Source organism: Haliotis rufescens, unplaced genomic scaffold (genome assembly GCF_023055435.1).
Source record: "Haliotis rufescens isolate VD_foot unplaced genomic scaffold, xgHalRufe1.0.p SCAF_9, whole genome shotgun sequence".
Taxonomy (NCBI): domain Eukaryota; kingdom Metazoa; phylum Mollusca; class Gastropoda; order Lepetellida; family Haliotidae; genus Haliotis; species Haliotis rufescens.
The window spans coordinates 37,443,341-37,456,710 of record NW_025964383.1 but is presented as its reverse complement, the minus strand read 5'-3'; the positions used below and the strand labels follow the sequence as shown (position 1 = coordinate 37,456,710).

Genomic DNA, 13,370 nt, shown 5'->3' with positions numbered 1-13,370 from the left:
GAATGTGTGTGTGTGTAACCACTAACAAAATCGACGATTGTATGGAATGTGTGTGTGTAACCACTTGTAACATTGACAATTGTATGGAATGTATGTGTGTGTAACCAACAGCAACATCGACGACTGTATGGAATGTGTGTGTATGTAACCACTAGCAACATCGACGATTGTATGGATTTTGTGTGTATGTAACCACTAGCAACATCGACGATTGTATGGAATGTGTGTGTATATAACCACTAGCAACATCGACGATTGTATGGAATGTGTGTGTATTTAACTACTAGCAACATCGACGATTGAATGGAATGTGTGTGTATATAACCACTAGCAACATCGACGATTGTATGGAATGTGTGTGTATTTAACTACTAGCAACATCGACGATTGAATGGAATGTGTGTGTATATAACCACTAGCAACATCGACAATTGTATGGAATGTGTGTGTATGTAACCACTAGCAACATCGACGATTGTGTGGAATGTATGTGTGTATATAACCACTAGCAACATCGACTGTATGGAATGTGTGTGTATGTAACCACTAGCAATATCGAAGATTGCATGGAATGTGTGTGTATGTAACCACTAAAAACATCGAAGATTGAATGGAATGTGTGTGTATATAACCACTAGCAACATCGACGATTGTATGGAATGTGCGTGTATATAACCACTAGCAACATCGAAGATTGTATGGAATGTGTGTGTATGTAACCACTAGCAACATCGACGATTGTATGGAATGTGTGTGTATATAACCGCTAGCAACATCGAAGATTGTATGGAATGCGTGTGTATGTAACCACTAGCAACATCGACGACTGTATGGAATGTGTGTGTATGTAACCACTAGCAACATCGACGATTGTATGGATTTTGTGTGTATGTAACCACTAGTAACATCGACGATTGTATGGAATGTGTGTGTATATAACCACTAGCAACATCGACGATTGTATGGAATGTGTGTGTATTTAACTACTAGCAACATCGACGATTGAATGGAATGTGTGTGTATATAACCACTAGCAACGTCGACGATTGTATGGAATGTGTGTGTATTTAACTACTAGCAACATCGACGATTGAATGGAATGTGTGTGTATATTACCACTAGCAACATCGACAACTGTATGGAATGTGTGTGTATGTAACCACTAGCAACATCGACGATTGTGTGGAATGTATGTGTGTATATAACCACTAGCAACATCGACTGTTTGGAATGTGTGTGTATGTAACCACTAGCAATATCGAAGATTGCATGGAATGTGTGTGTATGTAACCACTAAAAACATCGAAGATTGAATGGAAAGTGTGTGTTTATAACCACTAGCAACATCGACGATTGTATGGAATGTGCGTGTATATAACCACTAGCAACATCGACGATTGTATGGAATGTGTGTGTATGTAACCACTAACAACATCGACGATTGTATGGAATGTGTGTGTATATAACCGCTAGCAACATCGAAGATTGTATGGAATGCGTGTGTATGTAACCACTAGCAACATCGACGATTGTATGGAATGTGTGTGTATGTAGCCACTAGCAACATCGACGATTGTATGGATCGTGTGTGTATGTAACCACTAGCAACATCGACGATTGTATGGAATGTGTGTGTATGTAACCACTAGCAACATCGACGATTGTATGGAATGTGTGTGTATGTGACCACTAGCAAAATCGACGATTGTATGCAATGTGTGTGTTTGTGTTTAACCAGTAGCAAAATCGAAGATTGTATGTAATGTGTGTGTATGTAACAAATAGCAAGATCGACGATTGTATGGAATGTGTGTGTATGTAACCACTAGCAACATCGACGATTGTATGGAATGTGTGTATGTAACCACTAACAACATCGACGATTGTATGGATCGTGTGTGTATGTAACTACTAGCAACATCGACGATTGTATGGAATGTGTGTGTATGTAACCACTAGCAACATCGATGATTGTATGGAATGTGTGTGTATGTAACCACTAGCAACATGGACGATTGTATGGAATGTGTGTGTATGTAACCACTAGCAACATCGACGATTGTATGGAATGTGTGTGTATGTAACCACTAGCAATATGGACGATTGAATGGAATGTGTGTATATGTAACCACTAGCAACATCGACGACTGTATGGAATGTGTGTGTATGTAACCACTAGCAACATCGACGATTGTATGGAATGTGTGTGTGTGTATGTAACCACTAGCAACATGGACGATTGTATGAAATGTGTGTGTATGTAACCACTAGCAACATGGACGATTGTATTGGAATGTGTGTGTATGGAACCACCAGCAACATTGACGATTGTATGGAATGTGTGTGTATGTAACCACTAGGAACATGGACGATTGTATGGAATGTGTGTGTATGTAACCACTAGCAACATTGACGATTGTATGGAATGTGTGTGTATGTAACCATCTGCAACATCGACGATTGTATGGAATGTGTGTGTATGTAACCATTTGGAACATCGACGATTGTATGAAATGTGTGTGTATGTAACCACTAGCAACATGGACGATTGCATGAAATGTGTGTGTATGTAACCACTAGCAACATCGACAATTGTATGGAATGTGTGTGTATGTAACCACTAGCAACATCGACAATTGTATGGAATGTGTGTGTATGTAACCACTAGCAACATCGACGATTGTATGGAATGTGTGTGTATGTAACCACTAGCAACATCGACGATTGTATGGAATGTGTGTGTATGTAACCACTTGCAACATGGACGATTGTATGCTCTGCATTTGTGAGTAACCACCAGCAACATGGATTGTATGGGATGCATTTTTGAGTATCCATCTGCAACATCGATGATTGTATGCGAAGAATGATGCATTTGTGAGTAATCACCTGCAATATCGATGACTGTATTGATTGTGTGTATGTAACCACCTGCAACATCGATGATTGCACGTGATGCATTTGTGAGTAATCACCTGGAACTTAGACGATTGTATGTGATTTATTTGTGAGTAATCACCTGGAACATCGACGATTGTATGTGATTTATTTGTGAGTAATCACCTGGAACATCGACGATTGTATGTGATTTATTTGTGAGTAATCACCTTGAACATCGACGATTGTATGTGATTTATTTGTGAGTAATCACCTGGAACATCGAGGATTGTATGTGATTTATTTGTGAGTAACCACCTGCAACATCGACGAATGTATTCAATTCATTTGAGGGTATCCATCTACAAGATCAATGATTATATGCGAAACATTTTTGAGAAATTGCTAGGAACATCGATGATTGTATGGAATGTTTAATGGCGTATCCACCTTCAACATCGACAATTGTATGCAATGCATTTGTGAGTAGTCACCAGAAAATATCGACGATTGAATACGATGCATTTGTGAGTAAGCACCTGCAATATCGATGACTGTATTCACTGTGTGTGTATGTGATCACCTACAACATCGATGATTGTATCCGATGCATTTGTGACTGTATTGATTGTGTGTGTTTGTAACCACCAGCAACAACGATGATTGTACGCGATACATTTGTGAGTATCACCAGCAAATATCGACGATTGAATACGATGCATTTGTGAGTAAGCACCTGCAATATCGATGACTGTATTCACTGTGTGTGTATGTGATCACCTACAACATCGATGATTGTATCCGATGCATTTGTGAGTAACCACAAGGAACATCGATGAGTGGATGCGATGCATTTGTGAGTAACCAGTGGCAACGTCGATTATTGTATTAAATGTTTAATTGTGTAACCACCTGCAACATCGACGATCGTATGCAATGCATTATTGAGCAACCACCTGAAACATCGACAGTTGTATGCAATGCATTTATGAGTAGCCACCTGCAATATCGACGATTGAATGCAATGCATTTGTGAGTAACCACCTGGAATATCGACGATTGAATGCAATGCATTTGTGAGTAACCACCTGCAATATCGACGATTGAATACAATGCATTTGTGAGTTATCACCTGGAACATAGACGATTGCATGCGATGCATTTGTGAGTAACCACCTGCAATATCGACGATTGAATGCAATGCATTTGTGAGTAACCACCTGCAATATCGACGATTGAATACAATGCATTTGTGAGTTATCACCTGGAACATAGACGATTGCATGCGATGCATTTGTGAGTAACCACCTGCTACATCGATGATTGTATGGAATGGTAAATGGTGTAACCACCTGTAACATCGACGACTGTACATTACTTATACAACTGGCGGAAAATGTCGTGAGGGTGTCGAATAACTGGCCAAGGAAAAACTTGCTGCAGTTGGTGCAAGAGGATCAACACTGATAGCCAGTATCAGCGACAGTGACCTTGTCTGACGGTCTCAGTGCTAATTCGACACTGGCGGCTACACTTACGGTGATTGTTGAGGCTGGACTATCTCACAGCAGAGATCTAGATCTAGATCTACAGACAGCGTTGTGTCGGACAATGTGGAAAATGTGACCAACTCCGTGCCTTCTGTCACTGTAAGTGTTACAAATCTACAACGTGGACTAGCACAGTTAAAAAACACAGAGTGTCAACTGATCACGCGGCTGTGGGATTACCAAATCAACACAGCCATGAAGCGCCTTCTGATTCTCTGCCACACATTCACTCTGTCGCTCCAGCTCTTAAGATGAAGATCAAAAACGGCAAGTATTGCAACCTTGCTTTGCTATTATTACGCAACCAAGACACCTTAGGCGGAAGAATGACCGAATATGATGACAATGTCTACCAATTGGAAGAGGATGTTAGGTTAAATCGTGCACTGGCCCTTGCCAAATTCACCCAGGCCTTTGGCATATGTAAGAACATTTACAGTGAAACAAATGATGCAAAACATAAACAGTTGGACGAATATAAACTGATCTGTCAGCCCCACATGACACAGGCGATACGACACAGGTATCAACGATCTCATTTATAAGGAATCTGCTTCACTTTCCCACTTGACCACAGACAATGCTATTGCAGTTATTAAACAATTGGGGCATGGTGCACAGATGTGTAAAGTGTACATTACTGACGCATTTAAACAGATTCCGCTGCACCCCAAGTACTTTCCTTTCTTTGGTCTCCGATGCAATGCTAGCGACTACTTCTATTCTAGATTGTCTTTCGGATGCAGATCAAGTCCAAAGATATTCGATACCCTGTCATAAGCCGTGTGCTGGATGTTGCAATACAACTATGGCGTGGAAAATATTCTGCATCTGTTAGATGACTTCCTGACTATTGATCCTCCTGTTGTGAAGCTGGTAGAACTGTGGAAGCAATCCTAACCTTGTGACAACATAGCTACTGTATTATCAAAAAGGGTAGATCAAAATGTATGAACATCATGGCTCTAATGAGGACCCTCACATAGCAAGCAGCTACAATTAACTTTATCGTGTGAGCCGAACATGTTCCAGGTGTGCAAAATAACATTGCAGATGCACTTTCCCGTTTGCAGTTCAGGAAATTCCGAGCTCTGGGGCCACACGAGCTCACAAGTGATGTGGTCCTGAACAGACATTTGGATACCCTGTGGTCAGCAGCTATCAGTCAACACACAAGAACAGCCTACCCTACAGGTTTCCAGTGCTATATCAAGTTTATGTTAAAGTTCAGGTTGTTTACCCACTGGGTGCTAGCAGTGCCCTGCTACCAGTTAATGAAGCTAACCTTCAATACCCCATTGCTCATTGCCACGACGTCCTCAAACTCACACATGACACTGTTAAAACATATCTGGCAGGTGTCCGATTCACATATCTGCAAGCCGGTATCAGGACAGTGTTTGATTGACTCCATATATTGAACTCATATTTGGATAAGTTCTTGTAACTTCTTTGGAACATAATTTTAAGTTAAAATGAATAAGATGGTGGAACATGTACTGAAGATCGAGTTAATTGTTCTGCATACCATGCAATGTGTAGTGATAGTATACCAAGTTAAGGGTTTTGGGAAGATATAGTTTATAGTTTTTATAAATAGTTATTCATTGAAAACTTTGATATGACCGACAAAACTGGTTGGTTGCTATCATGTGTTACTACTTACACACAACCTGAAGAGAGGATGGTCCCACCACATACACAGGCCCATTCAGTGCTGAAACAATCAGAATATATTACTGACCTACACACAACCTGTAGAGAGGATGACTCTACCACATACACAGGCCCATTCAGAGCTGAAACAATCAGAATATATTACTGACCTACACACAACCTGTAGAGAGGATGGTCCCACCACATACACAGGCCCATTCAGTGCTGAAACAACCAGAATATATTACTGACCTACACACAACCGGTAGAGAGGATGGTCCCACCACATACACAGGCCCATTCAGTGCTGAAACAATCAGAATATATTACTGCCTACACACAACCTGAAGAGAGGATGGTCCCACCACATACACAGGCCCATTCAGTGCTGAAACAACCAGAATATATTACTGACCTACACACAACCTGTAGAGAGGATGACTCTACCACATACACAGGCCCATTCAGAGCTGAAACAATCAGAATATATTACTGACCTACACATAGCCTGTCGAGGGGATGGTTCCGCTGAACACTTAGTCTCATTTAGAGCTGACACAAACAGAATACATAACATTGTACAACTTGACATGGCTGATTCTATATTGTGTAATGATATCATTAATATTTTGTAGAATTACCTCATTCGGAATATTCTATAGTAATGCGTTACCACTTGTTATACCAAGGTTGTTGTCTCCCACAACTGGTTTTATAGCGAAATCTACCACAGAGATCTCAATTACCTCATGCAGCACATGCGTAGCCATCTCAGCTGCCATGTGACACCCTTCACTCTTGTCTGTCTCAAAGTGGTAACGTATTACTATAGAATATTCCGAATAGGAAAATTCCACAAATTACAAGAAGTAATACGTTACCACTTATTATACCAAGGCTGATTATCACAGTAGGTGGTGGGCAGCACCTACAACCCGAACCTGACTGCTCGTGTTCCTTCCGACCAGCGGATGTAAAAACAAGGCGGAAACACTCAATGCGCATGCTCCTAGCTTGGCGTTACCTTGTAGGAATACCAAAGCACTGTCAAGCGCATACCGTAAGGCTCAATCGTCATTGCCAAACGATTGGTGACTCCAAACGGCCCCACTGGATAGGTATTTCATCGCCGCAGCGGATGAGAACACAGTATCCGTGTGAGCTAAATCTTAGATCAGGTTAAACAGTCGGAAAGAGGGAAATTAATTTCATTCGGACCGTATATCCCACAGCAAGCCTACTTCAAGTATGCATTAGGCGCGTGACCTAATTCCAGTATTTGTAAGCATGCATTACAAGGTTGGAATACACGACAGACAATAAAAATACATAATTGTCAAAATACAAATAAGGACAAAACACACTAAAAGCCGCCCTCACCTGTGGTGTGAGTGCGCTGGTTTGCGGGACCCTCACTCCTGTACACACGGCAGTGGGAACATTGGAGTCCACCCAGATTGACCACCGTGCAAGGTCTGACGCCTGAGGAGTTCGGAATTGCGCTGGGCACACCCCTTATATTTGAGTGTAGGGCAAATGTTGCCGCTAGCGTCCTGTTCTTGTGCGGCTTTGACCCTGCAACCGGTATCCCCCGAGACCGGTACGCCAGATTGATGACAGAACGAAGCCATAACGCAATCGAGTTGCGAGTTATGTCAGCAGTCTGATTAGGGTTACACGATATGAACAGACGGTCACACCCTTGTCTGCGTTCATTTGAAGCCTTAAGATAATACTTAAGGGCCCTAACCGGACACAGTGATATGTCCTCAGTATCAGCAGGATGCAAGATTTCCTTGAGTGATCTTACAGTGAATTTTCTCTCCGTTTGGCCAAGTTTTTTATTCTTAGCAACGAAGCCCATGAGCAGGCCCAGGCGGACCGCTCCTTCATCGCCCCTATCGAATCGTACTTTAGTGACATCGAGTGCATGAATCTCAGACACTCGTGCCGCCGTGGCAAAGGAGAGGAGAAATGCTGTTTTCCAAGTCACATGCCAAAACGAAGCACTACTCAAGGATTCATACGGAGCTTCCATAAGTTATTTCAACACTAAGGAAAGATCCCAGGCCGTAGCCCGAAGGCGGCCTTTCTTAAGATCTTGCTGTTTGAAACTCTTGATAATACCCCGAATCACCGGCTCTTTTGAGAGACTGGTACCCATAGCAACGTCCCGTACCGTAGCAACAGAAGAGAGTAGTTGGCAATGGAACCCCCAGAGAGTTTCCGGGTCTCTCATAAGTGAGACATGAAACGATCAACGTCCTGCACAGATACCTTATCTGGCGAATGAATGTGATGTTTGCAACACCACTTCGTGAAAATAGCCCAGCGTGCATTATACACCTTTTGGGTAGAATCACAATGCATACTAATGTATGCCAGAGAAGACTGACGAGAAAAACCTTTACTCCTCAGTCGCTCGGTGACAACATCCACGCGTGCAGATTGAACTGCCCTGCGTTAGGATGAAGTTGACGGGTGTGAGGGTGGATCAGTAGATCCGGTCTCACAGGCAGTGGAATTGGCGACTGCCTGACCTGGGCCAGCAAGTCGGGGTACCACGATCTGTTCGGCCATATGGGCGCGATCAGCAACATTCGACAGCGAACTCCTCGGAGCCGGCTTAGAATGAGTGGTATTAACGCCGTCTTGGGTAAGCATAAGCTTCCATACCCTTCCTGTCTAACGCGAGAGCATCGTGATCGATGGCCCTCAGGTCCGGGACTGGTGATACAAACAACGGGAGTTGATTGTTGTACCTGGTTGCGAACAGGTCGACCATCGGACGACCCAGACGTTCGCACAGACACTGAAACACTACTGGATTGAACATCCATTTCGTGGGGCTCGGATCCCGAGGCCTCCACAGCGCGTCTGCCAGTACGTTCCGCACACCGGGACTCCTGATAAGACGTTGCAAGGGACCGTCCACCACTCCAGATGCGGTCGGAGCCAATCTGGGAGGGCGACGGATGCACTGTTCTCCTCCTGTGCTAACAACTGGATTAGAAACCGTTGCAGCGGGCGGAGTTGGAGACGACCCTGTTTGGTGCAGTCCTGGGCTGACACAAGTAGCCCTAACAGCTGTTCCCAAAAGTGAACTGTCTGTTGCACCGCTAAGACTTTGTCAATCATCACCGATTCGCCACTTGCGAGTCGTCCAGGTATGCAAAGTACCTGACACCCCTCCTGTGGAGGAACCCCACTATGGGAGTGGTTAACTGGGTGAACAGCCAGGGAGCGGACGATAGGCCGAATGGGAGTGCTACCCACTTGTAATGCCTGCCTTGAAAGACAAACCTGAGATACTTGTGATGGTCTGGATGGATCGGAACATGCAGATAAGCATCCTTCAGGTCGATCAATGCGAGCCAGTCAGCGGGCATGATCAGAGCTTTCAGGTCCGCCAAGGTCAACATTCTGAACTTGGGCGGGTTGTGCATGTAAAACTCGTTGAATGACTTCAGATTGGGAATCATTCTGAGTTCGGCACTGTCCTTCTGAGGAACGAGAAATATCCTGGAGTAAAACCCCGGTGTTATTTCTGGTAGGGCTAACTCCCGTACCGCCCTCTTCTCCACCAGCCTGCCGATGGCATCGGCCAGGATGGGAAGATCGGTTTCCGAATAGAAACCTTCCAACAACGGGGCAACGGTGAGTGGCGGATCCGCTTTGAGATCTAGCCGATAGCCGTACCGGATCGTGTTGACCACCCACGGGTCGTCGAACACTTGTTCCCTATTCTCCCAGAAAGTCTGGAGTCTGACTACCACCGGGGAAGGAGAGGGGGGCCTGACAGGCTGCGGCAGGCGCAACTGTCCAGGGCTGGGTGACTCGGGTTCGCCTACGGGCCAAGTGAAGTTGGCGCTGTCGGCATACGAACCCCTCCAGTGAAAGTCCCCTGGAGGAGCCCTTGCCGTCCCTAGACAGCTTGTGGACTTCCCCAGTTCCCCTTCTTCCCGCAAAAGGGCGGCTGATTGCCCTTACCGGAGCCCACAGAGCGGGGCTTCTTCCTGGAAGAAGGACCCGACCCCTAGACCGGTGGACCCCGCGGCCACTGAAGAAGCCGGGGACGGAACAGCCAGCGGCCTATCCCGAGATAAGGCCGCCAGCTTGGAGTCAACAAGTTGAGAAAGTAATGCTGTGACAGAATCCCCGGACAGCCCAAGGGCCGCCAAGGGATCCCCTGCAGCCGTGGAGGTGGTACCCGCAAGGGGACCCCGACCGGACGAGCCGGCCACAACAGGGGTGGAAACAGAATGCAGTACAGACTGTAGCGCTCAACGCCTCAGACCCCCGCACAGGGCGCATCGGGTGTCCCCGCAAGGAACCCTGCACCGCGGGCAACGATCGTGGGGATCCCGAGAAGAGAGGAATTAGAGGGGGTAGAGGGGGTTGAGGATGGCGACATGTCCATGTCCGACATTGTCCGACATTGTTACTATGAACAAAGAGTAAAACATGGTTACAACACACGCACCACAAATATTCACAAACGAACATTTTCACAAGAAAATAAATGAGCATTGCGAATATAGAACATACACATATAGCATATAGAGAAATAAGTGATGTAAACCCCCAAGACATACTATTACAGGGGAACGTAAGACGCAACGTGCATAGGAGACACCCCGCAAGTATATAGAAAAAAGGGAGGAAAAATGTTCCTTTTGGCGGGTTCCAAGCGTAGTTACAGCAAACGCCCACAAAAAAGCACAGTTTATATGAGTCAATAAACAGTAATAAATACACCAAAGGTTGGAGAAACAGGAACGCTTCAGAGCAGTCACTATACGTCTTGCTGGAGCAAGCGAAGAGACAAGAGTGAAGGGTGTCACATGGCAACTGAGATGGCTACGCACGTGCTGCATGAGGTAATTGAGATCTCTATAGTAGATTTCGCTATAAGAGCAGTTGTGGGAGACAACAGCCTTGGTATAACAAGTGGTAACGTATTACTTAATGTAATTAATAAATTAAGACAGTTTATTAACAGACGAATCGTTACAGATTCAATATCCACGCAATGAGGTCAACACGCATTAGCAGTAGCTGACATTCACGAACATTGTAAACAAGGAGGACTCACCTTGTAAAGAGGCGAGGTGGTCTTCTTCATCGACAATCATCTGAACAGGGAAAGTAGAAGAGTTGAGTTTAGTGTCTTATGTACAAGGATACACACAAATAATATCATTGTATAATGTATCTGTGCAACGTGGTCTCACATAATGGAGTATCCTGAATTTGATGTTCTTTGGCTAACTAATCTTGACATACTCGTTGACCTGAATTGTTTTATAACAAGTCCATGTTCTCCACTGAAGCATGGGTTTCCAAAAGGTCGAAGATAAAACCAGTTCGGTTACTCTTTGCCAGGCACGATCCATTGATTTGTCAGCACCAAACACGTGCTCATAGGTTTATTATAATATATGTGAGTTATATATAGGAGTATATAAATGTGCAGGGAGTGGCAATAACACACAGACAGTTTGAAAACAGTGAGTCCGATACACATTTCACCCAGGAAACACTAAAAAGAAAACACTACACACTTCCCACACAGGCAGAGTGAAGACACACATGACACAGGACGAAGATAACACATGTCACACTAAACACTTCTCTCACAGGCAGAGTGAAGACACACATGGCACAGGACGAAGATAACACATGTCACACTGAACACTTCCCACACAGGGAGAGTGAAGACACACATGACATAGGACGAAGATAACACATGTCACACTAAACACTTCTATCACAGGCAGAGTGAAGACACACATGACACAGGACGAAGATAACACATGTCACACTAAACACTTCCCACACAGGCAGAGTGAAGACACACATGACACAGGACGAAGATAACACATGTCACACTAAACACTTCTCTCACAGCCAGAGTGAAGACACACAAGGCATGGGTAGGAACAGATAGTCATTACAACTCGACCCTCACTCAAACCCGCAAATCAATGACGTTGAACATTACACATCTCACACGACTAGAATAAAGATAGTGAACACAACACGTCTCATACAGAGAGAATATAGATAGTGAACACATCTCACACAGGGAGAATAAAGATAGTGAATACAACATATCTCATACCGGCAGAATATATATAGTGAATACAACATATCTCACTCAGGCAGAATGTCGATAGTGATAACAACACATCTCACACAGGCAGAATATAGATAGTGAATACAGCACGTCTCACACAGGCAGAATATAGATAGTGAATACAATATATCTCATACCGACAGAATATACATAGTGAATACAACACATCTCACACAGGAAGAATATTGATAGCGATTTACAAAACATTTCACACATGCAGATGATAGATAGTGAATGCAACACATCTCACACAGGAAGAATATAGATAGAGAATGCAACACCTCTCACACAGGCAAAATATAGATAGTGAATGCAACACCTCTCACACAGAAAGAATATAGATAGAGAATACAGCACGTCTCACACAGGCAGAATATAGATAGTGAATACAACACATCTCACACAGGCAGAATATAGATAGTGAATACAGCACGTCTCACACAGGCAGAATATAGATAGTGAATACAGCACGTCTCACAAAGGCAGAATATAGATAGTGAATACAACACAACTCACACAGGCAGAATATAGATAGTGAATACAGCACGTCTCACACTGGCAGAATATAGATAGTGAATACAGCACGTCTCACACAGGCAGAATATAGATAGTGAATACAACACAACTCACACAGGCAGAATAAAGATAGTGAATACAGCACGTCTCACACTTGCAGAATTAAGATAGTGAATACAGCACAACTCACACAGGCAGATGATAGATAGTTGAAGATAGAGGATATAAACCCCTCTCAATCAAACAGCCAAATACAAACCACATCGCATACAGAGAGAACAGCATACATCACACTGCATTGCTGTATTACTTAACCCCTGAAGTAAGACATGGAGTAATCCTAAGGGGTGACCCACTCTGCATTGCTGTATTCCTTAAACCCTGAAATAAGACATGGAGTTATTCTAAGGGGTGACCCACTCTGCATTGCTGTATTCCTTAAACCCTGAAATAAGACATGGAGTAATTCTAAGGGGTGAACCACACTGCGTTGCTGTATTCCTTAAACCCTGAAGAAAGACATGGAGTAATTCTAAGGGGTGAACCACACTGCGTTGCTGTATTCCTTAAACCCTGAAGAAAGACATGGAGTAATCCTAAGGGGTGAACCACACCGCATTGCTGTATTACTT

The 13,370-nt window shown here is 43.9% G+C and overlaps 1 protein-coding gene across 3 annotated transcripts in view; it reads right to left on the bottom strand.

Annotated features, from left to right (window-relative positions):
* LOC124124991 overlaps positions 1–13,370 on the bottom strand; it is a 120,850-nt gene that overhangs the window by 14,809 nt on the left and 92,671 nt on the right. The window contains exons 29-30 of one of the 3 annotated variants that reach the window (XM_048390509.1): positions 11,179–11,218; positions 6,421–6,471 (exon numbers count right to left, since the gene is read on the bottom strand). In XM_048390509.1, coding sequence (XP_048246466.1) covers positions 6,421–6,471; positions 11,179–11,218 — 91 coding nt within the window. Of the gene's footprint in view, positions 1–6,093; positions 6,145–6,420; positions 6,472–11,178; positions 11,219–13,021; positions 13,120–13,370 lie in introns of those variants that run through there. The other 2 variants (XM_048390510.1, XM_048390511.1) reach the window with 2 other exon arrangements.